Below are 27,962 nucleotides of genomic sequence, written 5' to 3'. Positions count from 1 at the left end.
TGACCGGTTCCGCGCGGAGAGGCGGGACGGCTCCGGCCATGCTATGGAGCTCCTACTGCCTGTCGTCTTCCTCCTCCTCCTTCCCTTACTGCTTGTCCCTTTGGCGTTCCTAGCGAGGAGGCCCCGCTGTCGGCAGACACCTCCCCTCAGTCTCCTGGTGGTGGCCGGCTCCGGTGAGTAGAGGCTACCGCCAGCCGGAACGAGTCCCGCCGCAGAACGCCCGCGGCGGCCTTCAGGAACTACTGCTCCCGGCATGCAGCGCAGCGAGAGGGACGGCTTTGCGCTTGCCGGTGTGTCCTGATGCCTGCCGAGAGTTGTAGTTGCGGTAGTGGGCGCGGGAGCAGCGGGTTGAAGGGAGGGAGGCCCGCCGGCGGCGGCCGTTTTTCAGGAGCGCATACCGGGGTGCCCGGACCTCACCCGGGCCGAGTCGGGAGCCCTTGGGGCCGTCGCCTGTATTTGGCTTTTTTAGTTCTTGATTTGAGTACTTGTTAAGCTTCGTATTTTATCTGAGGCATTTTCGTCCCTATTAGGGTCTTAACTGTTTGAGTTCTGAGGCTTTCCTTCAGACGGCATACGAGTTCCACCAAAGACATTAACAAATTATATTGACTGAAACCGACGCAGAAGAGGCCCGAGCAGCTGCTTGCTCTTCTGATAGAAAAATATTAATGGCTGTTCAGGGCAAGGCTTTCATCCATTGGTTCTGCCCTTACATAACTGACATCTGCTACTCCTTGCTACCTCTCCGAACTTGCAGGGCAATTAATTTGGCCGCTAAAATTAGATTACCTTGAAAATGTGCAGCTGAGAAATCCAGGCAAGCTTTGATTTCATCACCTCAGTATCCGTGTGGTTTTTGCATACCGACTAATTGAATAGTAATCCCAGGCTCTTTCTGCGGTTGGAGTTGGACTGGCAGTTTTATAATTTTTCAGGAATCTTTACTTCCACTGGAGCTGGAAATGTGCCAGGTGAAATAATTCATCAATCGGTCAAGATGTGCAGGCCTATTCTTGGAGACTTTTTGAAGGAATCTCCTGACCTGGTGTGATTATGGGGCAATGCAGTAAGTGCAGAACTTGTAGAAGGCCATCAGCAATAACCTGAACATTGGTAGGAACTGAGAGCTGTGGCTCTCTTCATTCTAGCTGTCTGGCTTCACTTCAGAGCTAGTCCAAGTCAGAAACTGCGCCTTCCGAAGCTTTAACAAAAGGCTCTTTTTCCAGCCAAGCTGAAAGCCAGGGGCTTGTTCAGACACTGCTCCAGGCAACTGAGCCTGGAGAACATGTTCCTTGTCCTCTGCAGCAGTACAGAAATCTCCATCTGACACCAAACTCAGCTGGAGCCTGCAGGCAATAAAGACTGTTGCTGGATTGGTCTAGACACTGTTGGGTCGCTCCAGAATTGGCACTTTGAATCCTTCCTGGTAAAGAATGCAAATATATTCTGTGCCTAAGCCCACAAATAATGTATATAGTAAGGAAGTTGAGTGGCTGAAGGAACTGAGGTTGTTTAGTATGGAGAAAAGAAGAGTCAGGGGAGACCTAGCTCTCTACAACTCCCTGAAAGGAGGTTGGAGCCAGGCAGGAGTTGGTCTCTTCTTCCTATTAACAGGAATGAGAGGAAATGGCCTCAAGTTGCACCAGAAGAGGTTTAGGTTGAACATTAAAAGAAACTTCCTCATGGAAAGGGTTCTCAAACACTGGAACAGGCTGCCCAGGAAGGTGGTTGAATCCCCATCCTTGGAGGTGTTTGAAAGCTACAGAGATGAGGTGCTGAGGGACATGGTTTAGCATCAGGCTTGATACAGTTAGATAATGGTTGGACTTGATGATCTTAAAGGTCTTTTCCAATCAAAACAATTCTGATTCTATGATTGCATTAAAATTTGTGAAAGCTTCAATGAGCCATTGCTCACAAGAAAATATCTTCAAGCATGTTTTGAAAAATACTGCCTGAAATTCTATGGAAAGGTGGGAAGCTCCTGTCTAATTCAGCACTACTGCTGCTGGTCAGTTGTTGGCCAGCTAAGAATGCTTGACTTACATAGCAGAGGACTCTTAGGAAGCTAATGACACTTGACAGCAGAAAGTGGTAGGAATACATTCAGTTGGCTATTTTGATCTGCAGTCTGTAGCTGCATCCAGTAAACGCTTATGCCCATACTAAAAAGTGCATTTTGGTGTCAAGCTGATCCAGCCTGACATATAAAAGGTGTGCTGGCTCCCCTTCACTTACACACCCAATCTTCCTGGTGTTCCTGTAACTCTGGTTCAGGAAAATCAATTGACAAAACATTTATCATGCTCCACCAAAGCACAATAAGCATAGCCTCTTCTCTCCACTGTAGCACCAATTTAGCTACCTGAACAAAGTGACCTTGTCATTAGAAGGTTGTCAATACCCGTTCAAGGGCAGTGGTTAAAGCCCTTGGCTGCAGATGCACTGTTTCTTCAGTCAACACTCGGTTTTCATGCTGGCACAGCTGCAAAGTGAAAATGCTGCCTGCATGATTTCAGTATTCTGAGCTGGGATAGTGTAGACTCAGAACCTGTTCTTGCAGCTCACAGAACTGGACACTGGGAGGTTTGTTTCCATATCACAGCTCTGAGCCAGATCCCATCCAGCTTCGTTTTGACCATTGCACCACGGTATGAACTCCAGTACAATACTCTGCCCAGTTGTTGTTGCATCATGTGCAGGATGTGAAAACACAAAGAATGTACTCCTCCACGATCCTGGTTCGGTCCCATTTAACTGAAAAACTTCCACTTCTGGGGGAGCTGAATTGTCATGTTACTTAAACAGTCTCAAACACCCTTTCACTGTATCCTCTACTCAGTGTCACTGATAATAGTACTACTGCTGAGTTTTAAGAGGAAAAGTAACTGAATCTGCTGAAGGAATTGGAAGTTATGATTTTTTTCATATGCTAACTGCAGTTTATTTTGTTTTTACAGGTGGGCACACAACAGAAATCCTGAGGTTACTTAGCTGTTTATCAGAGTCATACTCTCCAAGGCATTATGTTTTTGCAGACTCAGATAAGATGAGTGAAGCTAAAATACGTTCTTTTGAACAAAAAAGGGCTGAAATATTCTCCAATTCCCAGGTAACTTATTAGCTCTTATAATCTTAAGGTGGCATTCTATTTCAAGACAATTTGGAAGGATTGCTTTAAAAGGATACATTTAAGGTCAGCAACTGCTTCTTATTTTCTCTGTGTTGATAATCACTTCCACTAAAGTTCAGCTAAAGCTGCCATTCTCTACATACTGCTTTTTGTTTCTAAAAGTAAACCACACTATTCATTAATGCTGTACTAGAGAGACACTGAAAATGTGAAGTAAACATAAATCAAAATGGCAAGTGCCATTCTTGCTACTGATTTTCACTACCACATAGAGACAGTAGTCTCTTAAAATGGTCTTCAGCTCCAGTCAGCATCTTCATCCATTTAAAGCAGTGAGAAAAGATGATTGTATTTTAGGTGGCTGCACAAAGAAGGCTATCACTTGCTGATGAAAAGCATGCTGAAAGGAAATATTTTAATTCTGTAGGTCAGCTAGCCATCCAAGTAGTATTTGTAGCTTTAAAAATAATGAGGTCCTAGTCAGGCCCCACCTGGAATATTGCATCCAGTTCTGGGCTCCTCAGGGATCTGCTGGAGGGCTACAAGGATGATGAAGGGACTGGAGCACTACCCTATGAGGAGAGGCTGAGAGCCCTGGGGCTGTTTAGTCTGGAGAGGAGAAGACTGAGAGGGGATCAATGTCCATCAATAGCTGAGGGAAGGGGGAGGAGTCAAGAGGAAGGGAATAAGCTCTGCTCACTTGTGCCCTGTGATAGGACAAGGGGCAATGAATATAAGGGGCAATAAATATACAACAATGAATATAAGAGGCAATGAATATACAACACAGGAAGTTCCACCTTAACATGAGGAAGAACTTCTTTCCTGTAAGGGTCACAGGGCACTGGAACAGACTCCCCAGAGATTGTGGAGTCTCCTTCTCTGGAGCCTTTGCAGCCCTGTCTGGATGTGTTCCTGTGCAACCTGTGCTGGATTCTCTGGTCCTGCTCTGGCAGGGGGCTTGGACTGAAAGATATGCAGAGGTCCCTTCCAACCCCTAACATCCTGTGAGCCAGAAAGATGGTGGGTTGTTTGTTTTTTTTTTTTGTTTGTTTTAATTTTGTGCTCTAGTTTGACATTTTCCTTAGTGACATAACATATCTTTTGGAATGAAATTATATTCCTAAATTCTTTATCTAAGAAAATCTTAACTGAAACGGTATTATTTTTGTGTACTTCTGGGCTGTGTTTTGGTTGAATTTTGTTTAAAAAGTGTTTAAAAAGTACACAATATCTCTTAATGTCACCAAGTTTTCTGTTTGATGACCTGGGCAAATGCTGAACTCCTCAAAAGCACGAAAAAATATGGTCAAAGTATCTTCTTTATCTTTCTGTCAGGTGTTTGCTTGCTTTGAGCTAGTTTGCTGCGTGATTAACAGAGAGCAGTTTGACTCTGGTGACTTAAAGTGGGATCTGATGTCTACTAATTTCTAGTAGAAAGATTCTGGTTTTATTTAGGAATTGGAGTAAATAAAATGGGACTAAAATACTAGTGCTTTGGAGTAAGCAGTACAACATACAGTAAATTATTGACATGATTTCATATGGTGCGCTTCTGATATATATTGTCTTGTAGCCCAGAAAGCCAATCAGATCATGGGTTGCATCAAGAGAGGTGATTCTCCCCCTCTACACTGCTCTCATGAGACCCCACCTGGAGTACTGCATCCAGTTCTGGAGCCTCTATTACAAGAAGGGTCTGGAGGTGCTGGAAGGTGTCCAGAGAAGGGCCATGAGCATCCGAGCAGAGGGCTGGAGCTCCTCTGCTATGGAGACAGGCTGAGAGAGTTGGGGTTGTTCAGTCTGGAGAAGAAAAGGCTCTGAGGAGACCTTCTTGTGGCCTTCCAGTGTCTGAAGGAGGCTACAAGAAAGCTGGGGAGGGACTTTTTAGGGTGTCAGGTAGTGACAGGATTGGAGGGAATGTATCCAAGCTAGAGGAGGGGAGATTTAGATTAGACATTAGGAAGAAGTTCTTCCCCATGAGGGTAGTGAGACACTGGCACAGGTTGCCCAGGGAGGCAGTAGAATCCTTATCCCTGGAATTTTTTCAGGGCAGGCTGGATATGGCTCTGGGCAACCTGATCTAGTGTGAGGTGTCCCTGCCCATGGCAGAGGAGGTTGGAACTAAATGATCCTTGAGGTCCCTTCCAACCCTGACACTTCTGTGATTCTGTCTTCAGCAGCACTACTGGGACAAGAGATTGTAGGACTTAGAAACAACAATTTTCAGAATAGACTCTTATGATGTAAAGCAACTTCTGCTAAGGTGAGCAACAGGCTCCCTTAGGAGTGACACTAAGTTTTCTTACCTCACTTTCACCTTAGAAGATGAAGGTTACTTTCCTACCACAACTGCCGTGACAAATGAGATGACTTAGTTTAAAATGGAGCATGGCACTCTCTTCTCTCATTGTGCACCAAGGACAAAAGTTGAGTAAAATGACCAGAGGTGATTCCTGTTCAGAGAAACCTGCTTCAGTAATTAGTCATTCACACAATTATACTCCCTTAACTGAAAAATGTCCAACCCTAAACTATTACATTTCCTAAAAATACCTATTTTGTGTTTTCCACTAGTTCATGTAGTTTTGCTTAGCTTCTTGCTTCCCTTTTGTACCCCTTCCAACTACTAACAGATCATGCAGTTATATTTTCCTTTAACATTGAAAGCCAGGAGAACATTTTTGGCTGCATCCGAGTTTACTGTCTGGATAACAGATGCTCCTTTGCCTTTGACCATTCTTCTATTGAGCAAAAATATTTGCAGTGAACATGGAAGAAACATTTTGGAAAGTGAGGGTCAAGTGCCTATAACATATATTTGCTAACTTTCAGAGTGTGCTTGCAAGCACTATGTGCTCTGGCACTGGGAATGCTGGAGATCATCAAGCATTTAAAAGTGTGTTTTAGCTTCTTGCAGCTTTGACTGAGTGAAAAGGGAAGAGGGAATGCTTCAACACATGGTTATTCCCTTCCTCATCTCGTCAAGGGAGTGCACATTTCCAGATTACAGTAATGACTTCAGCAGGGAGGGGTGTACTAACTGAACAATACAATATTACAACCCACAAGTATTTCTCTTTTTGACCTGTGATATCACTCAGTTCTAAACCCCAGGGAGCAGGAGAGGAAGCCAGAGTGAGCATCTTGCTTACAAGAAGCAAAACTGCTGCACCTCTGCCCACTAAATCTCTTGAGAAACAAAACCTGAAATCTCTTCTGTGACAAGTCTCTGATCCTGCTGTTACTTGCCTTTGTTCTGTGCTGCTGAAGAGAACTTGCTTCAGCTCCTGCCAACCTACTCTAATGGCAGAAAGACAATTTATATTTGCTGACTGAAGAGTGCTGACTGGATCCTTTACCCCCATTTGTCATGTCTGAGACGAACAACCAGATTAACTTTACATAATGCTCACCTGACCACATGAGAGTTACCACACTAAGAAATCTTGTTCTTCAATGTGAAAAATGTTTCAATGTGAAAAGAACTACATAAGCCCAGTTCATTTCCCAGCGTTGCAGTGTGTTCAGCTGAGGATATTCTACTTCACAGCAGAGATAGTTTCCCACCACCTTTTACTTGCACCCTTGTGAACCAGCAACATTAACTCAGTAAAGAACTGTATCATTGGGTTTGAAATTGTGGTAAGCAGTCAAAAGTTACAGAGTTGCCAGTTTGGAAACATACGTCCTCAAATAGCAGATGGTTCCTGACTCCACTAAAGGTGTAAGGAAAAGATAAATGCAGTGAACAACGTGACACGATAGAAGAAAGTGGAGCAATTTGCCTGCCTCTGGTATCAGACATACTATGCAGATGGTACCTTTGGAATACTAACAGTACTCCATAAAACAAGAGACTGGGATTGCAGAAGCATCTGGCTTTGAAACAAACAACAACAACTAATCCACTTTTGCTTCTCAGCTTTGGTATTTAAGTGTTGGTTGGTAGGTGGGCTGAAGTCACTGATGTACACCATTTGAAAGACTTTTTTTTTTGGAGAGTATAGATAAAATCAGCTTGATCTTTACTTGAGTTCTACAGGTAAATTTCTACTTCAAAATTGTTTATGGTTCCCTGAGCTGAATGTTGTTGAAATTGTTGGGGTTTTTTAATGCTGAAGAAAATCATACGCAGTTTTTTGAGCATCAGACTTGATCTGCCTACAACTACCTTATCATAGAAGTATTTCTTGCAGAATTGAATAGTATGCAAAGGTCAGAACTCCACTTGTGGCAATTTACTTTTATCACCTAAATTCTTCCAAAGCTTTAAGAAACAGAAGCAGAGATAACCAGAACCCTGCTGAATGAGGAGCAGGGGGCATGTTTATTCTTCTGTATTCTGTTGTCAAACTAATGCAATCTAAGTTTCAACACCTGCAAATAGAATATAAAACAACCAGTTTGTAACATCTGTTAATGAGGAGCATCTGAGGGAGCTGGGGGTGTTCAGTCTGGAGAAGAGGAGGTTGAGGGAGACCTCATTGCTCTCTACAGCTCCCTGAAGGGAGGTTGGAGTGAGGAGAGGGCAGCCTCTGCTCCTTGATGTTAGAAGAGCAGAGGAAATGGTTCCAAGCTGCACCAGAGAAGGTTCAGGCTGGATGCTAGGAAATATTTCTTCCCAAAGAGGGTTCTCAGATACTGGAATGGTCTGCCCAGGGCAGTGCTGGAGTCCCCATCCCTGGAGGTGTTCCAGCAGCCTGTGGAGCTGGTGCTTAGGGACATGATTTAGTGTTGACCCTGCAGTGCTAAGTCAAGGGTTGGACTGGATGAGCTTGGAGGGCTCTTCCAAATGGATGTTTTCTGTGATTCTGTAATGACTTCCAGTGTCACAGAAATTAAAGACCCTTGTCATAACAAAACAGAATAATTTCAGTCAAGAAAATTAACTTCATAATTTGCATTTATGGTTATTGTTGTTGGGTTTTTTTTAGCCTTTCCACCTTTAATATTTAAAAAAGCCTGAGACTGATTCGTAGTTTCTATTTACTGTACTGCTATTAGCAGGATCCTCTTTCCTGGGCACCAGGGATAAACTATGACAATTAGTGATAGTGGATTTGATGTAACTGGGCAATTTTCAGTGTTTTCAATGATATTTAGAGTCTTTCACTCTAAATATGAGTTCTTCCAAAGTAGCAGTAATCTGGTGTCACATATGAAGCATTGTCCAGACCTTGACAATACTTTGCCCAGTCACTAGTGACATCCCCCAGGGTTCAGTTCTGGGCCTGTCCTCTTGAATATCTTTATCAATGATCTGGGTGAGGGGATTGAGGCAGCCTCAGTAAGTTTGCAGACAACACGAAGCTGGGTGGCTGTGTCCATCTGCTAGAGGGTAGGGAGGCTTTGCAGCAGGATCTGGATAGGTTAGACCATGGGCCAAGGCTGACTGAATGAAGTTCAACAAGGCCAAGTGCCAGGTCCTGCACCTGCATCACAACAACCCCATGGGAAGCTACAGACCTGGGGATGTGTGGTTGGAAAGCTGCAGCTTGGAGAGGGACCTGGGGGTGTTGGTTGGTTAAATATGAGCCAGCAGTGCCTAGGTGGCCAAGAAAGCCAAAAGCATCCTGGCTTGGGTTACAAACAGGGTGGGCAGCAGGGACAGGAGGTGACCATCCCCCTGTGCTCAGCACTGGGGAGGCCACACCTTGAGTGCTGTGTTCAGTTCTGGGTTGTTCACTCCAGGAAGGACATTAAGGGGATGAGGCCTGTCCAGAGAAGGGCAAGGAGGCTGGAGAAGGGCCTGGAGCACCTGGGCTAGAGGAGGGGCTGAGGGAGCTGGGGGTGTTCAGGCTGGAGAAGAGGAGGCTGAGGGAGACCTCATTGCTCTCTCCAGCTCCCTGAAGGGAGGTTGGAGTGAGGAGGGGGCAAACTCTGCCTCTTGGTGGCAAGAGACAGGAGCCATTTCTTAGCTGGATGCTAGGAAATATTTCTTCCCAAAGAGGGTTCTCAGACATGGGAATGGTCTGCCCAGGGCAGTGCTGGAGTCCCCATCCCTGGAGGTGTTCCAGCAGCCTGTGGAGCTGGTGCTTAGGGACATGGTTTGGTGTTGACCCTGCAGTGCTGGGTGGAGGGTTGGGCTGGATGAGCTTGGAGGTCTCTTCCCTTGTTTTCTGTGGGAATATATCAACATCAACAATGTGCTGCAAACATCCTATTTGTCTTTCATTTAAACAGTCAAAAATTTCAATTTTCCTATGGAAAGGACAGAAAAATTATTTCTTAAACTTACTTTTTATTCGATGAGAAGTTGTTCTTGCTCGTTTCTTCATGCAAATGCCTTGCATTTTGAATATGCACCTTGCATATCTTTTGAATACTCATTGAGTACTTGTTTAAAGGACAGTGACATTTGCTGTTACATTTTTCAGTGTATACACCAAATATGAATTGAGAAAAGTTGTTACGTTTTATGCAGTGTAAATTCATGAGGAACTCAAACAAGCAAGGGACAGAAGAGACTCAACGTGTTTGAACTGTGTCTAATCAGACCTAGCCTTGTGTGTCTGTGACCACGAGGTGGGGCACCAGGCTAACGCACTGCGGGGGAAGACTGTTACTCAGCTAGGAATGTTTTAAAGTAACAGGAGAAGATATTTTCAGTATATTATATATAGTTCTAGTATTTACTTTTACTTTATTGCCAGGAAGACCAAGCACAGTGCTGAATAAGCCATTTAAGAAGTTTCATACCCAGACATTTCCAAACTAGGTAAAAAAAAAAAAAAGAAGAAAGTTGGCAAAGCCAGCTCTCAGAACTCTATAGGAGGAGCAACAACATTCTTAGAGAAATAACAATTCAGCTTTTCATGCTCTTTTCCAGTTCACCCTTGATCGCATTCCCAGGAGCCGTGAGGTTAGGCAGTCTTGGATGTCCTCTGTGGGAACAACGCTCTATTCCTTGCTTTACTCTCTTCCTTTGACCTACAGACTGCAACCAGATTTGGTAGGTAAAGTCAATTTTAACTTACTGAGAACTTGCTACTCTGTATCATAAAAGCAGTTGGGATATCAAGACATTGCATGCTGCATCTCATACATACTGCTGAGATTTGCAGTTCACAGGGAAAGTGTTTTTGAATGTAAGATGAAAGCTAAAGATAAGAGCAGCAATACACCAAGAAAGAGCATGAGTTGTCCTGCTGGTGAACTAAAGTAGCAAATACCAGTTTCCCCTCTCACAGTTTGCAGGTAACATCAGAGAGTGTGTTACTGGTAGAGCTAGCATAAACAAGGTTGCAGGTTCTTGGTAATCTTCTCTTCAGGATTGCAACAACACAAACTCTGCTTGAAAGCCTGGGTTATCCTGTTGGCTGGTATGGTATGAGCAGCCTGGAACAGGCAGGTTCTTCTTGTGCTTACATGGACTATTCAGCTACGTGCCTATTTATGTAGTCTTTTGTTGACTAATGCTAATTATCTAATGATAAAAAACTTCACTGCTGAAGTGGCAAATCCTCAATACTTCAGTAACTTTTTAGGCTGTTCACAAAACTGCACTCTCATGCTAATTACAACATTTATTTTAAAATAGTCCATGCACTTCATCAAGTCAAAATCATTCAGGGTTGTCAGATTATGGAACTAAAATAGAGAGATCCAGTTAAAGTTTCCTGATAATGCAGTTTTCAAAAGAGAGTGCGCAGGACTCCCAGGTTTAAGTCCTACAATTCTTTAAGAGAAATTTTGGTTAAAGCTGGGTTTTTGCTAGAGCTGTGGTCATCTTAAGGAGTCACTTATCCAAACTTAAGTTTTTAAAAAAAAAACCATGATTTTGTCAGAATGTCAAATTCATATTTTATGAGGTTATAAATGTTGTAATAAAATCTGTAAAAAAACTTGTGCAGTTACAAGCTATTTCTCATGGTTTAGTAGCAGCACACATACAGCCACAAAGGATGCTTGTAAGCAGACTCCTGTGCCTGCCTCTGTGGACTGTATGGCTAAAGAGGCTCATATAGGTGTTTGGAGCAGCTGCTGTGAATTTGATCTCATTGGCTTCAATAGTACAGGTCAGTGCCTGTCATAGCAAAAGCTACCTGCTTGCTGGAGTTTTCAGAGCAGTGTAGTGTGCAGAGCAACAGAAGGACTTTTTGTAGTTCTTGTTTTTCAAACCTGTGCTGAAAACTGGAGATAAAATTGGGAGGAAGGAGGAGTTGCCATACTATTCTTTTTACAATTACCTTAATTTGGGGAGGGCAGGGGGAAATAGCAGAGGGGTATTTTCGTGAAGCAGACACCTTAGAGCAGACTTGATTAACAAATTATTTAGGAATCACTTTGCTGCACCACTGGTTTCAGTCGTGTATATGCTTAAAAAAAACCAACCCAACTTGAAATTTTAAAAGAAACTGACTGGAAGATCTTGCTGTGTAGCTTAATATATTACCAAAAGTGTCAACAGAACACACCAGGGGAGAAACAGCAGGAAGTTACAAATCTGATTCCATGGCTTCTGTGTTTACAAGAGGAATTTAAAGTGGCAATGGAATTATTTACATATATAATTCTCAGAAAGGGTGTTGGAGTTGATAAACTGTAATACGCTGTCAGAAGCCTAAGGCTTTTGAAAACTCTTGTCCTTGTAAAACTAAGGACATGTCTTAGCAAGGCCTTTAAGCCCTTTGTAGTGTTCAAGGGAACCACTTCTCAAAATACTATCCAAACAGTCCTTATCCATGATTAGAGAAAGGCTGGAGAGGAGAGAGTTGCCAGGTACCATCAATAGCAGCTGGTACTGCCACTGGCTGCAGCCTCTCTTGGTATGCCAAATCATACACCACTTGAAGGCTGCTTGCACACTGCTTGTATACATGTCTGGGTTTAAGAGCTCTGTAAACTAAGTCAGAGGGCTGTAAAGATTTTAAAATACAGGAAAGCGATTCAGGGATTAAAATGCTTGACATTGCAGGTGAAAGGACTGTGTGATGTTTGAAGCAACTGGTAATATTTAGCTGCCTTAGAATAAAATATTTGTGGTGAGTCACAGTTCCTCTACCCTTGGCAAAATGTAGCCCTTGGTAGTTCGAAGAACTAGAAAGAGTGGGACAAATGCTGGTGTTTACAGGACACATCTATAGCTTTTGGGCACAGAAATCAACACCTGAGTTTAGAAGCAAGCCAAGTATCATATCGTCCTGCAAGCCTCATGCAGAACACTGCATCATCCTGCAAGCTCCATGCAAAGCATTGCATCATCCTGCAAGCTTCATGTTTTGCAAGCTTCAGTCTAGGCAACAAACTGGTTTTGTTTAACTGAAGGAGGGAGAGACAACTTTGAATTGCTTCTAAATAATTTGTCCATGACCGATCCTCAGTACACTTTTAGGCTTGTCATAATTGTGCACATGTTGGAAGGAATGACTGAAGTAGTCTCTAGACACCCAAAAGCTGGAGAAAAGCAGAATCATGTCAGTTTTCGAGGAATGCAGGATGAGAAGTACTGCAAAGGGAAGCCTGAAACCATTAGGTGCACAACAGCAAGATTTGGAGCAGATAGGCTTAAGCTGGCATTTCTGTGGAGCTGAAATAGCTGTAAAGGGGAAAGAGCAAGAGGAGTTACTTTCTATGTGCTTATTTACATGAGCACTGTGTCCCCATTTCATCTCACACTGATCTTCTGGCAAAGCTCCTTAGTTTACTTTGCATGAGAAAGCAGTTTCATCTTACTCTTCTTCAAGACAGTGAATTCACAAAGAACTGAACAGCTTCCAGGAGACCTTTGCTGTCTTGCAAGACTTGACCCACACTTGAAACAGGCTCCCAGGGAGTTCAAGAAATGTAACAGTTAGCTTAGTTGTTAGTTTGAGATCATCTTCAAGAGGCCCATTTCTGAGTTATGATCATCTGTGCTCTGCAAAATGGAAGTCCCTTTAGAGATATTAAACCAAGTTACAAAATTAGGATGTCAGAAGTGATGATCAGCCGAGAGTTACAGAAACAGAGGTGAAGGAGTTTCTTGCAGGCCCACACGAGCTGAGCATTTTTTACAGCATGCCAATCTTAAACAGGCTTCCTATGCAGAGGCCTGAAATTCTAGGGAAGCAAGGTCTGTGGCAGCATGCTGCCTACACCTTCCTTCCCTCAGAAAAGCTCTTTAAACCATTCATCAGGTGCAGTGAGATTTAATATGCAGTCGTAGCCTCAAAGTCTGCAAAATCCTTACCATGAAAACAGGCAGAGGAGAGAGACTTTTATTGCTGTCACTCTGAGAAAAGCTGAGAAGAAACATGAAATAATAATAATGTTAGAAAGTCTCCTGTCTGAGGAAACATGCAAATCCTTCTGTTACAGAAAATTTATCATGCTGCACTGAGATTTTTCCCAAAGATAAATAAAAATACTGAATCTCACAGATCATTTGATGCCCAAAAAGGAATAAACTAATGTTACAGCCTTCCCATAATATGCTTGAAGTCAGTAGGTACAAGTCCAAAAGAAACAGGTCTGCAGTTCTCCTGCTGCTTTCTGAACACTTGTTTCTGGACCAGTTTGCCAGTCCTGAAACCAAGCCCTCAGGTGGTCTAGCCCTTCAGCTGGGCTGTGATTATGTCCCAGGCATGTGATCCCAGCATACCTGAAATTCAGATTGAGTTCACAGGATATGCATGCATCACACACCAGAAGGCTGTACAGAGCTTGCATCTAGTGCTTCTCAGACATAGATGGGCTGTGGAATTGGGTCAGAGATTTTCTGTCCTTTCATGTAATTAAACTTCACCTAGAGTTTTGCAGCAATGAATAAAACTCCATTCATTAGTAGGTTGTGCATCTGGGACCTTTAGGACTAGGCTTTGTTTTTCTGCCTTTCTGGGACATTTCTGAGCAGTTCCCACTCCCCCGGTGCTCTAGAGAGCCTGAAAGGAGCAGATATTTTTGGATCACTGCTGTTTGGAAAAGCCTGGGTTAAATTAGGTAGAGAAGGTGGTCCCACCACATTAAAGCCCCCTTCTCATGGGAAGCCTGTAGTAAGAGGTTTACATGTGCACAGCAAGTACAACAAGCTCCACTGTGACCCTCCTCACCAGCTGTCAGTTGAAAGAGTCTCTCCTTTATAAACTTCTCCCTAGAAGCCTGAAGCCTGCACAGCTGATTATGCTTCTAGCAGTATATCAGTCTTACAAGACTGCACATCCCATCACACATGCCTGGTGCCCTAACTAGTCTAATGGACTACAGCAAGCTCCTCAAGTTGTTACAGAAGTGCTCACACAGTAAGCTATGTGAAAGGAAATCATTATTTCATTTAGCTAAGATTTTCCATTCCTTGTGCCCTCACCAAAATGCCTGAAGATCACAGCACATTAATAAAGTGCTGTGACCAATAGTAAGTTATTGTCCCTTATTAGAACTTTGTGGAAAGCTACAAAATGTGGGTGGTGGCATTTTTCCTCTACTCACTTTATAGCAAGTGAACTTTGTGTAATACAGCACTGAGACTATCTGGTGCATTCTTTTTGTACACTGAAGCTTGTTGCACTATTTATAACTTTTTTTGGACCAGGCTGACAGGATGCCTAATCTACTGGTGTTCTGCTGGGATCAAAACAGTCAAAATAAACAGGAACACAAAATGAAGACATTCAGCGATGCAAATTGTATAGTCTAGAAAGAAACCCAAGTTAAGCCTTCTAAATTTGTGTTTCACTTCATGGTGTTAATGAAAATGAGTCCTGAAATTGAATGAAATTCAACAAGGGCAATGCATCTGGGAAAGAACAACCCAGTGGAGCAGGATAGGTTGTGGACTGACCTGTTGGGTCCTGGTGGATGGGAGGTTGCCCATGAGTCAGCAATGTGCTCTTGTGGCCAAGAAGGCCAATGGCATCCTGGGGGGGATTAGAAGGGCTGTGGTTAGTAGGTTGAGAGAGGTTCTCCTCCCTCTCTACTCTGCCCTGGTGAGGCAACATCTGGAATATTGTGTCCAGTTCTGGGTCCCTCAGTTCAGGAAGGAGCTCAGGGAACTGCTTGAGAGAGTCCAGCACAGAGCCACAAAAATGATGAAGGGAGTGGAACATCTTCCTTATGAGGAGAGCCTGAGGGAGCTGAGGGCTCTGTAGCTTGGAGAGGAGGAGCCTGAGAGGTGACCTCATTCATGTTGATAAAGATGTGCAGGGGGAGTGCCCAGAGGCTGGAGCCAGGCTCTGCTGGGTGATGCCCAATGACAGCACAAGGGGCAGTGGTGAAAGTTGAGGCAGAGGATGTTGCATGGACACAGGAAGAAAATTTTTTTCCCTGTGAGGGTGACAGAACACTGGAACAGGCTGCTCAGGGAGGTTGTGGAGTCTCCCTCTTTGGAGATATTCCAAACCCACCTGGATGTGTTCCTGTGTGACCTGCTCTGGGTGCTCCTGCTCTGGCAGGGGGGTTGGACTGGATGAGCTTTCGGGGTCCCTTCCAACCCCTAACATTCTGTGATTCTGTGATTGTCCACCTCTGTGATTGTTCACCTCTGTGCCTTGTGTGTTGTGCACAGCTACCCTGCGGCCACAATACAACCCTCTGCTGAGCACAAGATGAGCATCTAAATCTGTTCACATCAGTTAGTTCAGAGCTAGGGTAGTGGCTCTGCTCTTCCTGTGACTGCCAGCTGGACGTGCCTATAGACACTACATTTCAGAGGGAGGATAGATGTAAAGATGAACTCAGATCTTAGCTTAGATTTAAGCAGAGGTTAAACCAAAGACTGCTCAGTCTTAGCTCATCAGCTGTCAGGTTCCCTATGAGCCTAGTGAACGCCCTGGTCAAATTTGCATGGATTTTATAAAGCTTGCTTTCAAGTAAGCAGCCTTGCTACAAATCTAACCACTGCCCCAGGCCGTTGGCAAGCAGATGCAGGTTGCTAGCACTTGTAGGTTTTACTCTGTGAAGACATTTCAGGCAGGTATTTGTTGCAGGTTCTTGCCGTACCAACTGCAGTGATTAGGTGCTAGCCTCAGAGATGTTTCTATAAATATAAACCACCAGTTCTAGCTAACCTAAATACCACTTCAAAGCTTTAGTGAAATGAATGCTTGTCTAATGAAAGACACATTGACATTTGCAATTAAAGATTCGTTTTAGGCCACTGTTAGTAATATGTGATTATATTTAACAGTCTTTGGATTTAATTTCTCCACTCATTTTGAGTAGAAGCAGGCTACTGTAATAGGCAGTACTTCTTGATATCAGGAGTTAAGCCCTTATGTTTCAAGAGGCTCTAGAAGCATTTCCCTGACCAAGAGGCTTCAGTGAAGGTCAGACTCAGGCAAGGTGACACTTGGAGCACTTTACTTGCTGAAAGACAGCTGGTCCCTAGTGTTCATAGCTACAGATGTAATTGAGTAACTACCATTTAATTTACCTGGCAAAAGCCTTTTACTGGATTGTTTTATGACCAACTTTTTCATCCACATAAAGTCAAATTTCCTTTACTTCCTACTAATTTATCAGTAGGGACGAACTGCAGACCCACTCCACGGTAGCGCAGGTAGGAACTTAGTTAATCTGCCTTGGCAATCTTCTTTTCCAACCTTCTGTCCATCTCTCTCTGCTTCTCACAAGGCTCATGGGTACCACTATTCCTTGACACTTCTGGCAGAGCTCAGGATGTTTGGTTGGTCAGACTGACAGCCTGGATGTTAATTTCATGTTTTCATAACACTTAACATTCCCACAGACTTGAGCACCAGTCATCATCTTCACATTATTTATCATGTCATTATTTTCATTTGATTGGTTCTGTGATTCTCATTCTACATCTGGCAGCTGGGCTGGGAGTGTGCTGAGCTCACAGGTTCCATTCTGCTTACACATACCTACGTTGTATATACGGATGAAAAGACCTTTTAACACCCATGATGGGCCTGCTACTGTTCACCTGACATAGAGGGCAGTTAAGCAGGGTGTTTAAGGTTAGCTTCCTAAAAATAATATCATGGTAATAATAGCAAAACAAAACAGTGAAGCCTGCAGGTTTTTTATGAATGCAAATCTAGATTCTCAAACTTTCCTAACTGAGCCATTGTCTAACTTCTGAGGCTCTTAATGAGACCAGTGTATCTTTCTTCTCACCAATAAAGCCCCTAGGAATGTTCAGAAACAGACCTGAGCTCTTTAAGTCTTTACAATGTCAGATAGCCACATGCATAGCTGAACTCCTGAACTCTGTTGGGATGAGAAACTGGGAGCTTCCCTTGCTGCTTTGCATGTGGATGCTGATCCAGATCACATCAGGTGGGCCTCTTTTTTTGTCTCTTGCTCCTGAGGACACTGAGCTGGTAATACTGGGTCAGGCTGCTGCCCAGAAGGCAGAAATGACAGCACCTGGTGCTGTTACAATTAAATCCTGTTGTTAGGTCTAGTCCTTAGTGGTTTTGTGAAAGCTCTCTCCTTTTCTCCCATAAAAACCAAAAATCCAGCAGGCAGGATTTCTGTCTCTCCAAGATTTTACAAAGTGAGAGCTGGGGGAATAAGTGAATCAGTGATGCTTCCCAGTGCGTTTTATTCAGAGATGAAAGTAATACTCAGAAAAAGTGTAGTGCACATCAGAAACCCAGTGGCACAGTGTGCTAATTTAAGACCTTGCTCTTCCTCTTCTCTTCCCCACTCTGGCATTCACTGATCTTATTTATTGTGGTTATGGACCACCTCCTCTCGTGTGTGTTGTATGGTAAGAACAGCAGGAACCATACCTACAAGATGTACAAGAAAGGTTTTCATGGCAAGGCCACAAGCTGTAACTGCTGAGCAGCCTGAACACAAGCTGTTGCTATAGGACACTATATCTATTTTGTCACCCCTGATGATTCAGGTAATGACCTGAAGGCAGTGGAAGATAGAAGTGTACCCAGGTATAATTAAATTCTACCTTAAATATCCAATTTACATCAGACTACACATCTGGATTGTTTTGTCCTAGCCTGCATTCCACTGGGAGGTTCAAACTGCAAAGAGAGTTTACATACAGGGTGTACAGGGAAGTGGGTAAGGCTTTTACTCTTCAAAAAGAAGTAACCACTAGGGTAGTGATGACCTTTACATTGTTCAAACAGAGCTTGAAATTAGTCTTTCTTCCCACAAATAACAACAATAAGGAATTGTTGGGAAAAGATTCTGGTGGGGTTGGGGGGGGGTGTTAACCCTTTGGAAAAAAAAATAAAAGTGACAATTCTAAGACAGTTTTCCTGGAGCTCAAAACTTGAGTTTTCAGACTAGTAGACTTCAACAGGAGCACTCCCCCCTAACATTAGCCTCTTGTTTTCATGGTTACCAAACAAATTTACATTTTCTAGATCACAACTGCATTATTCCCATGCAGGAGAACAACATATCTGCTGACACCTTTTAGAGGGATTCACGGGAAAAGGACCCATTTTTTGCTAAAGTCGCGAGCAAAAATCAATTCCTAATGGGTATGCCCTACTATTAAAGAAATAATAATTTTATTCAAAAGAAAATTGCATCTGCATTTTGCTTCATCTTTGAGCATGCTGCTGAATCAGAACACAGGCTCATCATAGAATGATAGAAATTGTCAGGGTTGGAACAGACCTCAAGGATTAGCCAGTTCCAACCCCCCTGCCATGGACTGGGACACCTCACACTCAGGTTGCTCAGAGCCACATCCAGCCTGGCCTTAAAAATCTCCAGGCATGAGGCTTCCACCACCTCCCTGGGCAACCTGTTCCAGTGTCTCACCACCCTCATGCTGAAGAATTTCTTCCTGACATCCAATCTGAATCTACCCATTCCTAGTTTTGCTCCATCCCCCCCAGTACTATCACTCCCTGACACCCTAAAAAGTCCCTCTCCAGCTTTCTTGTAGCCCCCTTCAGACACTGGAAGGCCACAAGAAGGTCTCCTCAGAGCCTTCTCTTCAGACTGAACAACCCCAACTCTCTCAGTCTGTCTCCATAGCAGAGCAGCTCCAGCCCTCTGCTCATCCTCGTGGCCCTTCTCTGGACACCTTCCAGCACCTTCAGATCCTTCTTGTAATAGGGGCTCCAGAGCAGGATGCAGTGCTCCAGGTGGGGTGTCATGAGAGCAGAACCTCCTCCCTGGCCCTGCTGGCCACACTTCTCTTGCTGCAGCCCAGGCTTCTGGGCTTTCTGGGCTGCAAGGCACACTGGGGGCTCCTCTTGAGCTTCTCATCTACCAGCACCCCCAAGTCCTTTTCTTCAAGGCTGCTCTCGAGCCAATCCCTGCCCAGTCTATATCAGCAATACTCTCCATACATGGAGACCTTCTTCACTGGGATGGATCTACAGGAATTTTGATGGATCCTTTGTCAGGAAAAAATGATTGCTTTCCTTGTGTTAAAGCAGAAAATGTGTGTGACATAAAGGAAGTGCTGTGCAGAGCTGTAAGGACAACCCACATTTCTTGACTCTCCACATCCTGACACTCTTGCACCTTGGCTGTGAGCTCCTAAAGTGACAATGATAGTTACTATGTAGTTAACTGTAGTTGCAATTATCATGTGACATACTTGTTCACAGATGCATCTTTAATTTAGATGCTTTACAGTTAGAGCATCTGCAGTGTTAAGAAATCAGGTCACACAGCTGCAGGGCTGTGGCTGGCAGTTGTGCTTCCCACAAATCTGGGGGCTGCTCATTGAGCAGGCAGTGGAACCAGGTTCTTGGGAATGAGGCAGGAAGTGGGAACAACTGAGACCAAGAATCCAGATCAGAACTGCCTTTGTGGGTAGCACTCGGTGCTTCCATAAGTGAAAGGAAAAAAAGTTCACCTGCAGGGCATGAGTGTGAAATTTTCAAATCAGTAAGATATTAAAAACAAGCAAGGGTTGATGAGCTGGCAGGATGCTGTAATCTACATGGCAATATAAAAAAATAATTATTGCAGATTCGTGCCACAGAAACAACCAATCTCCCCCCATTAAAATAAAAAAAACCCAAAACCACACAAACAAAAACATTTCTTAATCCAGTCTGAAATCATAAAAGGCAACAAATTCCCAAAATGTGAAAAACCCCTAGCTCCTACCTGATGCATCAAAAGCAGCATGGCCAGAGATGGAGAGAGGTGATTCTGCCACTTTGCTCTGCTCTGGTGAGACCTCGCCTGCAGTGCTTTGTCCAGCTCTGCAGCCCTCAACACAGGAAGGACATGGATCTGATGAAGAGGGACCAGAGGAGGACTACAAAAATGATCAAGGAGCTGGAGCAGCTCTGCTACAAGGAGAGGCTGAGGGAGCTGGGGGTGTTCAGCCTGGAGAAGAGAAGGCTCTGAGAAGACCTATCAGTGACCTTCCAGTACCTGAAGGGGGCTACAGAAAGGCTGGAAAGAGACTGTTTGCAAAGGCCTGCAGGGACAGGACGAGGGACAATGGCTTCAAACTAGAGCAGAGCAGATTTAGATTGGATGTTAGGAACAAGTTCTTTACCGTGAGGGTGGTGGAAGACTGGAACAGGTTGCCCAGGGAGGTGGTTGGGTTCCCATTCCTGGAGATATTCAAGGTTACATGGGACAAAACCCTGGGCAACCTGATCTAGTTGAGGATGTCTCTGCTAACTGCAGGGGGGTTGGACTGGATGAGCTTTGGAGGTCCCTTCCAACCCAGACCATTCCATGATTCTGTGAGTACTGGAGTCCAAAACTAGCCCTACACACAAATGAGTATCTTCCGACAGCGGGGTTTTGATGGTGGTGGTTTCCTTTCGGTCTCCAAGGACCTCTACTCAGCTTTCATGGAACATGACTGTTCAGTTTCCCTGTCACTGGAATTATCCTATGTGCCATTTGCCTTATTTCTGAAAGGGCCTTCAGGTTGCTCTAGCAGTCAGATTTGTAGTCTCCTGATGAGGCTTTGTTTGTTTGACATCATCAAGACATCACCTTCTGCCCCCTGTTAGTTTTCTGCATTTCTATGCTATTGAATTGTGTTTGTTGTTACTTCTGCTGCCTTTGTGAAAGGTTTATTATTTTTTCTTTCTTTGTTTCTAGAACTTATTAAGGCTGATTTTTGTGAAGTTTCCATGTATTGTAACTTGCTGTGGTACTTTTTTGTTGTTGTTATTCAAGTCCAGCTTGCATAACAACACAGCATTTGGGCATCTTATCATCAACTGAGAACAGGCAAGGAAAATCAGAATACCTACCAAACACGCAGATTACAATCCCTCTGGCTGCTTTCTACACTTTCTGTATTTCCTTGCCAACCTTGAGAAACTCATACCAATGCCAGAATTTGCTTTGCCTAGCAAGGTAGAAACTTGTTAAATCTGGTCCACATCAAGGAACTTTCCTTTGGCTAAGGAGTTCTGTCAGATCTGTAGATGGTCTTCACTGTTCATCAGAGCGGAGTGAGACTGAGTTATGCTCCTCCTTTTTCTTGATAGAGGAATCAAGGGATTTGTTTGGGGCTCTTTTGGTTTTAAATGAAATCTTATATGGAAACAGGAAAGCTTTTTTCTTAAGTCCCTTCTATGAGAGTACTAACTTCTTTTCAATTGTAATTCAAGTTGATTTCCCACTTCCTCTCTTGCATGCTTTCCTTTTTTTTTTTTATCCTCTCTCCTTTTCCCTTTCCTTCCTTAACATATCAGGAACAGCTGTTCAAATTTCCATGGCTTTTCTGACAAACCTCAGAGATACCTTCTGAGCTTTCCTGCCTTAACAGGCTGAACAGTTACTTTTTGTTCCCAAACTTTAAATAACATGAAGTATGCATCAGCAAAAGCTGAGCACAGCAAAAACACGAACAAATGGCTGCTTTTAGGCCCACACAGAAAATACCTTATTTTTTTTCCCCTGTATTGTAAAAGAGCAGGTCTGATCACTTACATCAATATACAGAAATCATAGAGTTAATTCAGCTTGGGTCATTTGTGTATCACTCTAGTTGTCTTTGCCTCTTATAGTAGTTCTCGGTCACCACCATGTGTTCCCTTATTCTTACCTGCATTTGTTTAGCACTGTGGAGAAAGGAGTAGTACCAGGAATAACAAGGCCTGGGCAGTGCCCTAAACATACTCCAGGAGGTAGCTCTGCAGCTGGCAAGCAGCACAGCTCATACATGTGCATCCCCCTGGGCAGCAATGAGCGTTCCCACACCACAAGCTTGCCCAGCCTTAGAAAGCTGGGCAGTTTTTTGGTTCTTGTCCAGGTGGCAAAGGCCAATCTCTGTGCAAATAGTTCAGGAGAGAGCAGCAGGTGCTGACAGCTTCTCATGCAAAGCAGTTCTCACATTAGTTTTCCTCCTCCTTCTTTACTGAATTTATGTTGTCCTCCCTTTGCCTACTTTCATTTGGGAAGGCAGGCAATACTCAGGTTCATTAAAGACATGCAGCAAATGCACATTGACATATTTATGAGAAAAACTGCAAGTTTTCTGCCTCACTCCTTTTTGTTTTAACTAGTAGTCTGACATTTAAAGCCAGGGAAGCTGTGAGCTGTGCTTTCAGTGTTGGAGCTGGTAAATGTCACTCTGCTACAGTGCTGCATTCACCAACTCCAAAGCAGCTTTTATCAGCAGCAGTGCCAGTGTTCCCAGTGTGCCAGACTGCTGTCTTAGCTTGTTTTCTTTCAGCAGTTGGAGAAAATATCTGAAACAAAAGGCAAGAACTGTTCTATTTTTATATGAAAGTGATTAACTTGAAATTAGATTTAGAGACAGGGTTGCTAAGTATAAACGTTGTATTCTGATCCTTTACTTTTAAACCTCCATTATATACAGATTGATTAGTTTATTGTGCTGTTTAAAAAACTGACAGCATTGAAATGGTAGAGGATTTTGGTATGTGGGGTTTAGTTTATAGCTCTGAAGCCAGGCAGCCAGTGAACCAATGTAACAGGTGGACATTTCTTTGCATTAGAGGCTGAAGTAAATGGTAAAGAGAGACCTGCAGCACTGGCTCCTGGGACAATCCCTTACAGCTTGTTGGCAGCAGAGATGCATAGCCCAGTGACCAAGAAAGTCCAGCTCAAGAGGTCACAAAGGTGACACAGAAATGATCTTTGGCTTTTTTTTTCCCCTTTGCCTCACCAAGGAAAGCTGAACCAAATAAACTGGGAGATCTTTGCAGACATCTCTCATGCAATGCAAATACCCTGCAGGCAGCCTTGTAGGTAAAGTCAATAAGTGTTAGGAAAGGCTTACCCTGAGCAGCTGGTTGACCTTGGAGAGGCTCTGGTCCCTTCTTGCCCAATAGGTACCTGCTGCTTCTCCACAGCATGCTGATGATTGCAACTGGATTCCCTGATAGATACTTGTATTCTGTTGGAGGGAAAGAACAAAAGCCTTGATCTCTTCAAGGTGGAAGACATCAATCATTATCCAAAATTTACTTTTGAATGTTGCTCTAAAATTCAGTACAGGACAGCTTATCTTCTCTCACAAGCTTAAGGAAGGCTGTAGATTGTTCAGTTCCTTTCCATCAACAAGTTCTCATCTTGACAGGAGGTGGAACAGCAGCATTTCTAGATCAGAGGTTCCACAAGATTTCCTCTCTATAATGTGTATATTTGTTTTCTCACAGTTTTCCTCTGTATCCCTTAAGGAGTGCATGACACTGGATTCCAAGCAGCAGGAATGCTGGTCTCCCTTCCCATTGACAGGGTGAGAGGAAGTAGGACTGGTCAGACCAGATTTTTGGAGGGGAATTGCCACTTCAGCATAAGAGTAGCTGCACCAGTTCTAGGTACAGTGTGCCTCTAGACACACTGAAGGTTAGCTGAAGGTTCATTTTCAATCACCAGAAACATTGATCAATAGTTCTGACTTACAGATCACAACCCCAGATTCAGGCAGAGATCTAGTTATCTGTTGGCTTCAGCAGGTTTATTACAGAGTCTCTTTCAGGGGACAATTCCTAAACCCAAGCATTCTAGAAATGCAACATCTGCAGAGTATTTTACAGGAATTTTGCATGCAGAGATCCTGTAAAGCCACATCTGCTTCGCCTTGTTTGGACTGGTCTGTGTGGAAGGGGAGAGATCAGAGGTCATGAGCTGTGATCAGATCCTGGTGGTTTAGAAATGCCTAGTCCATCATTTTCCTTGTCTTCTTCTCTGCATGCAAGTACTTTTCCATGAATTAAAGGGCATCTGAATAGCAACTTACAAGTTACAAAGTCAGTAGAAGGCATGAATTAGTGCATGATATCAAAACCTGGATGTGGGAAAGGTATTTTATTATGATTTTAATACTGATTTTTGTTTTTCTGGTTTGCACCTCAGCAAAGTACTAATAGCAAAGTACTAACAGGCACTAAGTGTGGCCTTCAGAACTACATACACTGTCACAAACAAACCCCTTCCCTGTTATTTCATTACCTGATCTTTTGTGAGTGCACTCAGTTTGGAATTCATTCTAGCATTTACCTCTGTGTGTGCATCCAGACACAAGAATACCAAACCAGCTGAAGCCACTAGCCAAGTTTAGTGAAGGGAGGAAGGAGGAGGAAGCCTATCAGTGGCTTGATAGAGACCATGAATGTACCAATTTAGCTTTGTATAAAGCCTCTTGTACACCTCTCAGCTTCTGAGCTGAGCAGAATGTTAGAATGTCTACCCAACCTAATCAGATGGCTAGCTTTCTGTGTCAGACTGTGGAAAGAAAGGGACCTCACTCCTTGCTTTAGACACTTGGGTTAAGTTTTCATAGTAGAGGGAAGCTAGAAGAGCAGAGTGGAGAGCCAATATGAGTCTGGGAGGAGGATAGGTGGAAGGCTGCCTGGGAAAAGGGATGCACAGGGAGATGAATATCAGAGATCATAAAGAAAAGCAGGGAAGAGCAAAGGAGTAGGAAGCTTCTCAGGGGGCTAGCAGGAGTACAGAGAAACAATGACATGGAAGACACTGACGTAAGGACTGCAATGGGACAGAAAAAAAGATCTGGGGAGCAGTGGAGATGAGACAATATTTGTACTCCAGGTAGCAATACTAAAGGAAAGGGAAAGACGGGTTTCTGTTTGGCAGTGGTGCACCTTTTTATCTGTTCACTTGAAGGTGAATTTTTAATCTGAAATCAGTAGTCTGACTGAATATTGAACCCAACAAAAAAAAGTAGAAAATAACTTGTTTGGACTCTTTTGATGATTCTTACGCACTAGTCTAAAACAGACCAGATTTTGCAGCAGGAACCCTGGTGGATTTTGCCTGCAGACACAGGAGAACACTGCAAATTGTTTCCTACATCTATGTTTGCACTACAGTAAAAAATTACCACTAGGGAAAAAAAAAGACACCTAAAGATGCCTTAATTGTGGCCTTCCAGTATCTGAAGGGGGCTACAAGAAAGCTGTGAGGCACTTTTTAGGGTGTCAGGTAATTATAGGACTGGGGGGGGAATGAATCCAAGCTAGAGGAGAGGAGAGGTAGATTAGACATTAGGAAGAAGTCTTCATTCTGAGGGTGGTGAGACACTGGAACAGGTTGCCCAGGGAGGTGGTCTAAGCCTCATCCCTGGAAGTTTTAAGGCCAGGCTGGATGTAGCTCTGGGCAACCTGTTCTAGTGTGAGTTGTCTCTGCCCATGGCAGGGGGGTTGGATGATCCTTAAGGTCCCTTCCAACGCTGACAGTTCTGTGATTCTGTGAAAATGCATGTTTTAGTTCACAGATATGGAAAAGTTTCTTTGGAGTGCTAAAAGGCGGCACGTGGGGTTGGTTTATGGCCTTGCTTGCCAAGCAAAATAGATAAAAAACAGATCTTCATTCTCAGCAGATTTAAAGTCCCAGCATGGATTTACTTGAAATGAGGTTCAGCAGGAGGTTTGAAAGCATAATGTGTTGGTCTGATTTCAAAAATCTAGTACATAAAGTTGATTTGTTCAGCTTCTCTGCTTCTCAGCTGTAGAATTGCTAATATAAAAGAATGGCACCCTTGCAATTTTGTCACACGAGCATTTGTGGCTGCTGACACCCCAGCATTTGGAGATTCAAACACTGCACAGCACGTGGCTTGTTAAGTGACTGTCAAAAAATGTTAGCAAGTCTGGCATGAGTAAATAGCTCACTTCACATCAACCATCAGATCAGAATAGTTCTGCATTCTGTTGATTCTGATAAGAAAGCACTGCAGTATGGTCATCACAACCCCAAGCTAGATTTCTAAGGCTATCTTAAAGGCAGAGGAAAGTTTATAGGTGAGAGTGTTTGAAAATCAGTAGCTCCAAAGCTGCTGCTACTGCTGCTTTTAACTGAGGCTAAGGTGTTATTATTGTTAGCCAGTTTATCAGTGGGATCTCACCACCAAGCAGGGAAAGAAGCATTCTGAAATAATTGCTCCAGCCCTGAAACAGAAGCTCTGATATTCTCTCCCCCTCCCCCCAATATAATACCTTTCAGAAGCTGCTGAAGATAATATGAGTTTATAGGATATAGGGCCATGATTTTATGAAAGAACTCTTTATTTCCATGTTCCCCACAGCTGTGCAGAAGAGTACTGATTACATGGCAGTAGTTAAGTTTAGTAAGAAATTCCTTGCCAGAAATCAATCTTGATACTTCACATACCCTGGCTTAAATCTTTAAAGCAATCTGGTTTCCAGTTTACCAAGGTCTAAAATGGAAGCACCACTTTCTTGTAATTTTAACACTGATGAGTGAATTTGAGATCCTCTGTGACAAGACTGTGGCCTGTATTGACCAAACACCTTCCTCCATGTGCTTGTTTCTCTGGAGTGGTGCTCATTAACATTTAAAAAAAAAGAATAAGAAGTCCAGCCACAGGTGTCAGCACCTTCTGATAAACGTCCGAATTCATCAGCACATTTTTGCTGAACTCCTGAAGTGTTTGCTGACTTAAGCTGAAGGTGAGGAGGTTTATAACTGGATCCCAGGTTCAGTCACCCTAACTAAACTTCTTTGGCCTCATTATGCTTTAATCTATGCAGAAATCTCACAACTGATACAACGCAAGCTTTGACTTCCCAGCCAAGAGCTTCCAGTGAGGGCCTCTCCTGATGCTGCAGAAGTGTTTCTCTAGAGGCACCCTCACCCTCTGGCTCCAGCCCAGTGCCTCTTGTCCTTGTGTCTTGTGCCATGGCCCTGAGCCTGCCCCACTCTGCTGGGATCTGTTCCCCCAGCAGCTCTGCAGGCAGCTCCCTCAGCCGCTTCTCACAGCTAAGTGCTTGAGCCTCTCATCATCTTATACTGGAACAGGCTGCCCACGGATGTGGTTGAGGCCCCATTCTTGGACACGCTCAAGATCAGACTGGATGTGGCCCTGTGCAGCCTGCTCTAGTTGGAGATGTCCCTGCTGATTGCAGGGGGATTGGACAAGATAACCTTTGAGTGTGCCTTCCAACCTGATGCAACCTGTGAATCTGTGAAGCTGTGTCTGAGATCGCCACTGCTTTAGTTACGTACTCCTGAGTCAAGGAATTCTGCTTCCTGTGCCACCTCAGAGCTCTTCTCCTTGTCCCTAAGGAAAGGTGATCTTTTTTGGCAGCCACTTTGAAGCAAGGAGTTTCATTTGTCCCATTCCCCTCCTCCCTTTTTCGTCATATTCACTTGCCTCTTCTGTTTGATAAAGTACCTTTGGAAATAATTTCTCTTTGTACGGTGAATGTGATGTTGTATGAATATGCACACTTACAATTCTTTGCTCATCTTTTACTCTTCCAAAATGTTTCCTCTCTTTCAGATATTGTGCAATGGACCAGGAACATGTGTTCCTGTCTGTATATCTGCTCTCCTTCTTGGGCTTCTCAGAATAAAGAGAGCAGTCATTGTGTATGTGGAGAGCATCTGCCGTGTGGAAACTTTATCCTTGTCTGGAAAGATTCTCTACTACTTGTCAGATTATTTCATCGTTCAGTGGCCTGAGCTAAAGGAAAAATACCCCAGGTCAGTGTATCTTGGTCGAATAGTGTAA

At 43.7% G+C, this 27,962-nt stretch overlaps 1 protein-coding gene across 1 annotated transcript; it reads left to right on the top strand.

Annotated features, from left to right (window-relative positions):
* Nucleotides 1-43: 43 nt before the first annotated feature.
* On the top strand, nt 44-27,962 carry ALG14 (ALG14 UDP-N-acetylglucosaminyltransferase subunit). The gene is made up of 5 exons (XM_054384576.1): nt 44-173; nt 2,961-3,112; nt 7,343-7,351; nt 9,966-10,088; nt 27,732-27,962. The coding sequence occupies exons 1-5, from the start codon at nt 44-46 to the stop codon at nt 27,960-27,962; spliced, it is 645 nt and encodes a 214-aa protein (XP_054240551.1).

The sequence above is a fragment of the Indicator indicator genome, chromosome 10 (assembly GCF_027791375.1).
Source record: "Indicator indicator isolate 239-I01 chromosome 10, UM_Iind_1.1, whole genome shotgun sequence".
Taxonomy (NCBI): Eukaryota; Metazoa; Chordata; class Aves; order Piciformes; family Indicatoridae; genus Indicator; species Indicator indicator.
The sequence above is the reverse complement of the archived record's forward strand: the minus strand, read 5'-3'. Positions and strand labels throughout refer to the sequence as shown.

What these genes read in the sequence shown, in the direction of transcription:
- ALG14 (XM_054384576.1), top strand. Translation starts at nt 44, where the DNA reads ATGGAGCTCCTACTGCCTGTCGTCTTCCTCCTCCTCCTTCCCTTACTG. An exon ending in CCTGGTGGTGGCCGGCTCCG is followed by an intron (nt 174 to 2,960) that starts GTGAGTAGAGGC and finishes TTGTTTTTACAG; the next exon opens with GTGGGCACACAACAGAAATC. An exon ending in ACAGACTGCAACCAGATTTG is followed by an intron (nt 10,089 to 27,731) that starts GTAGGTAAAGTC and finishes CCTCTCTTTCAG; the next exon opens with ATATTGTGCAATGGACCAGG.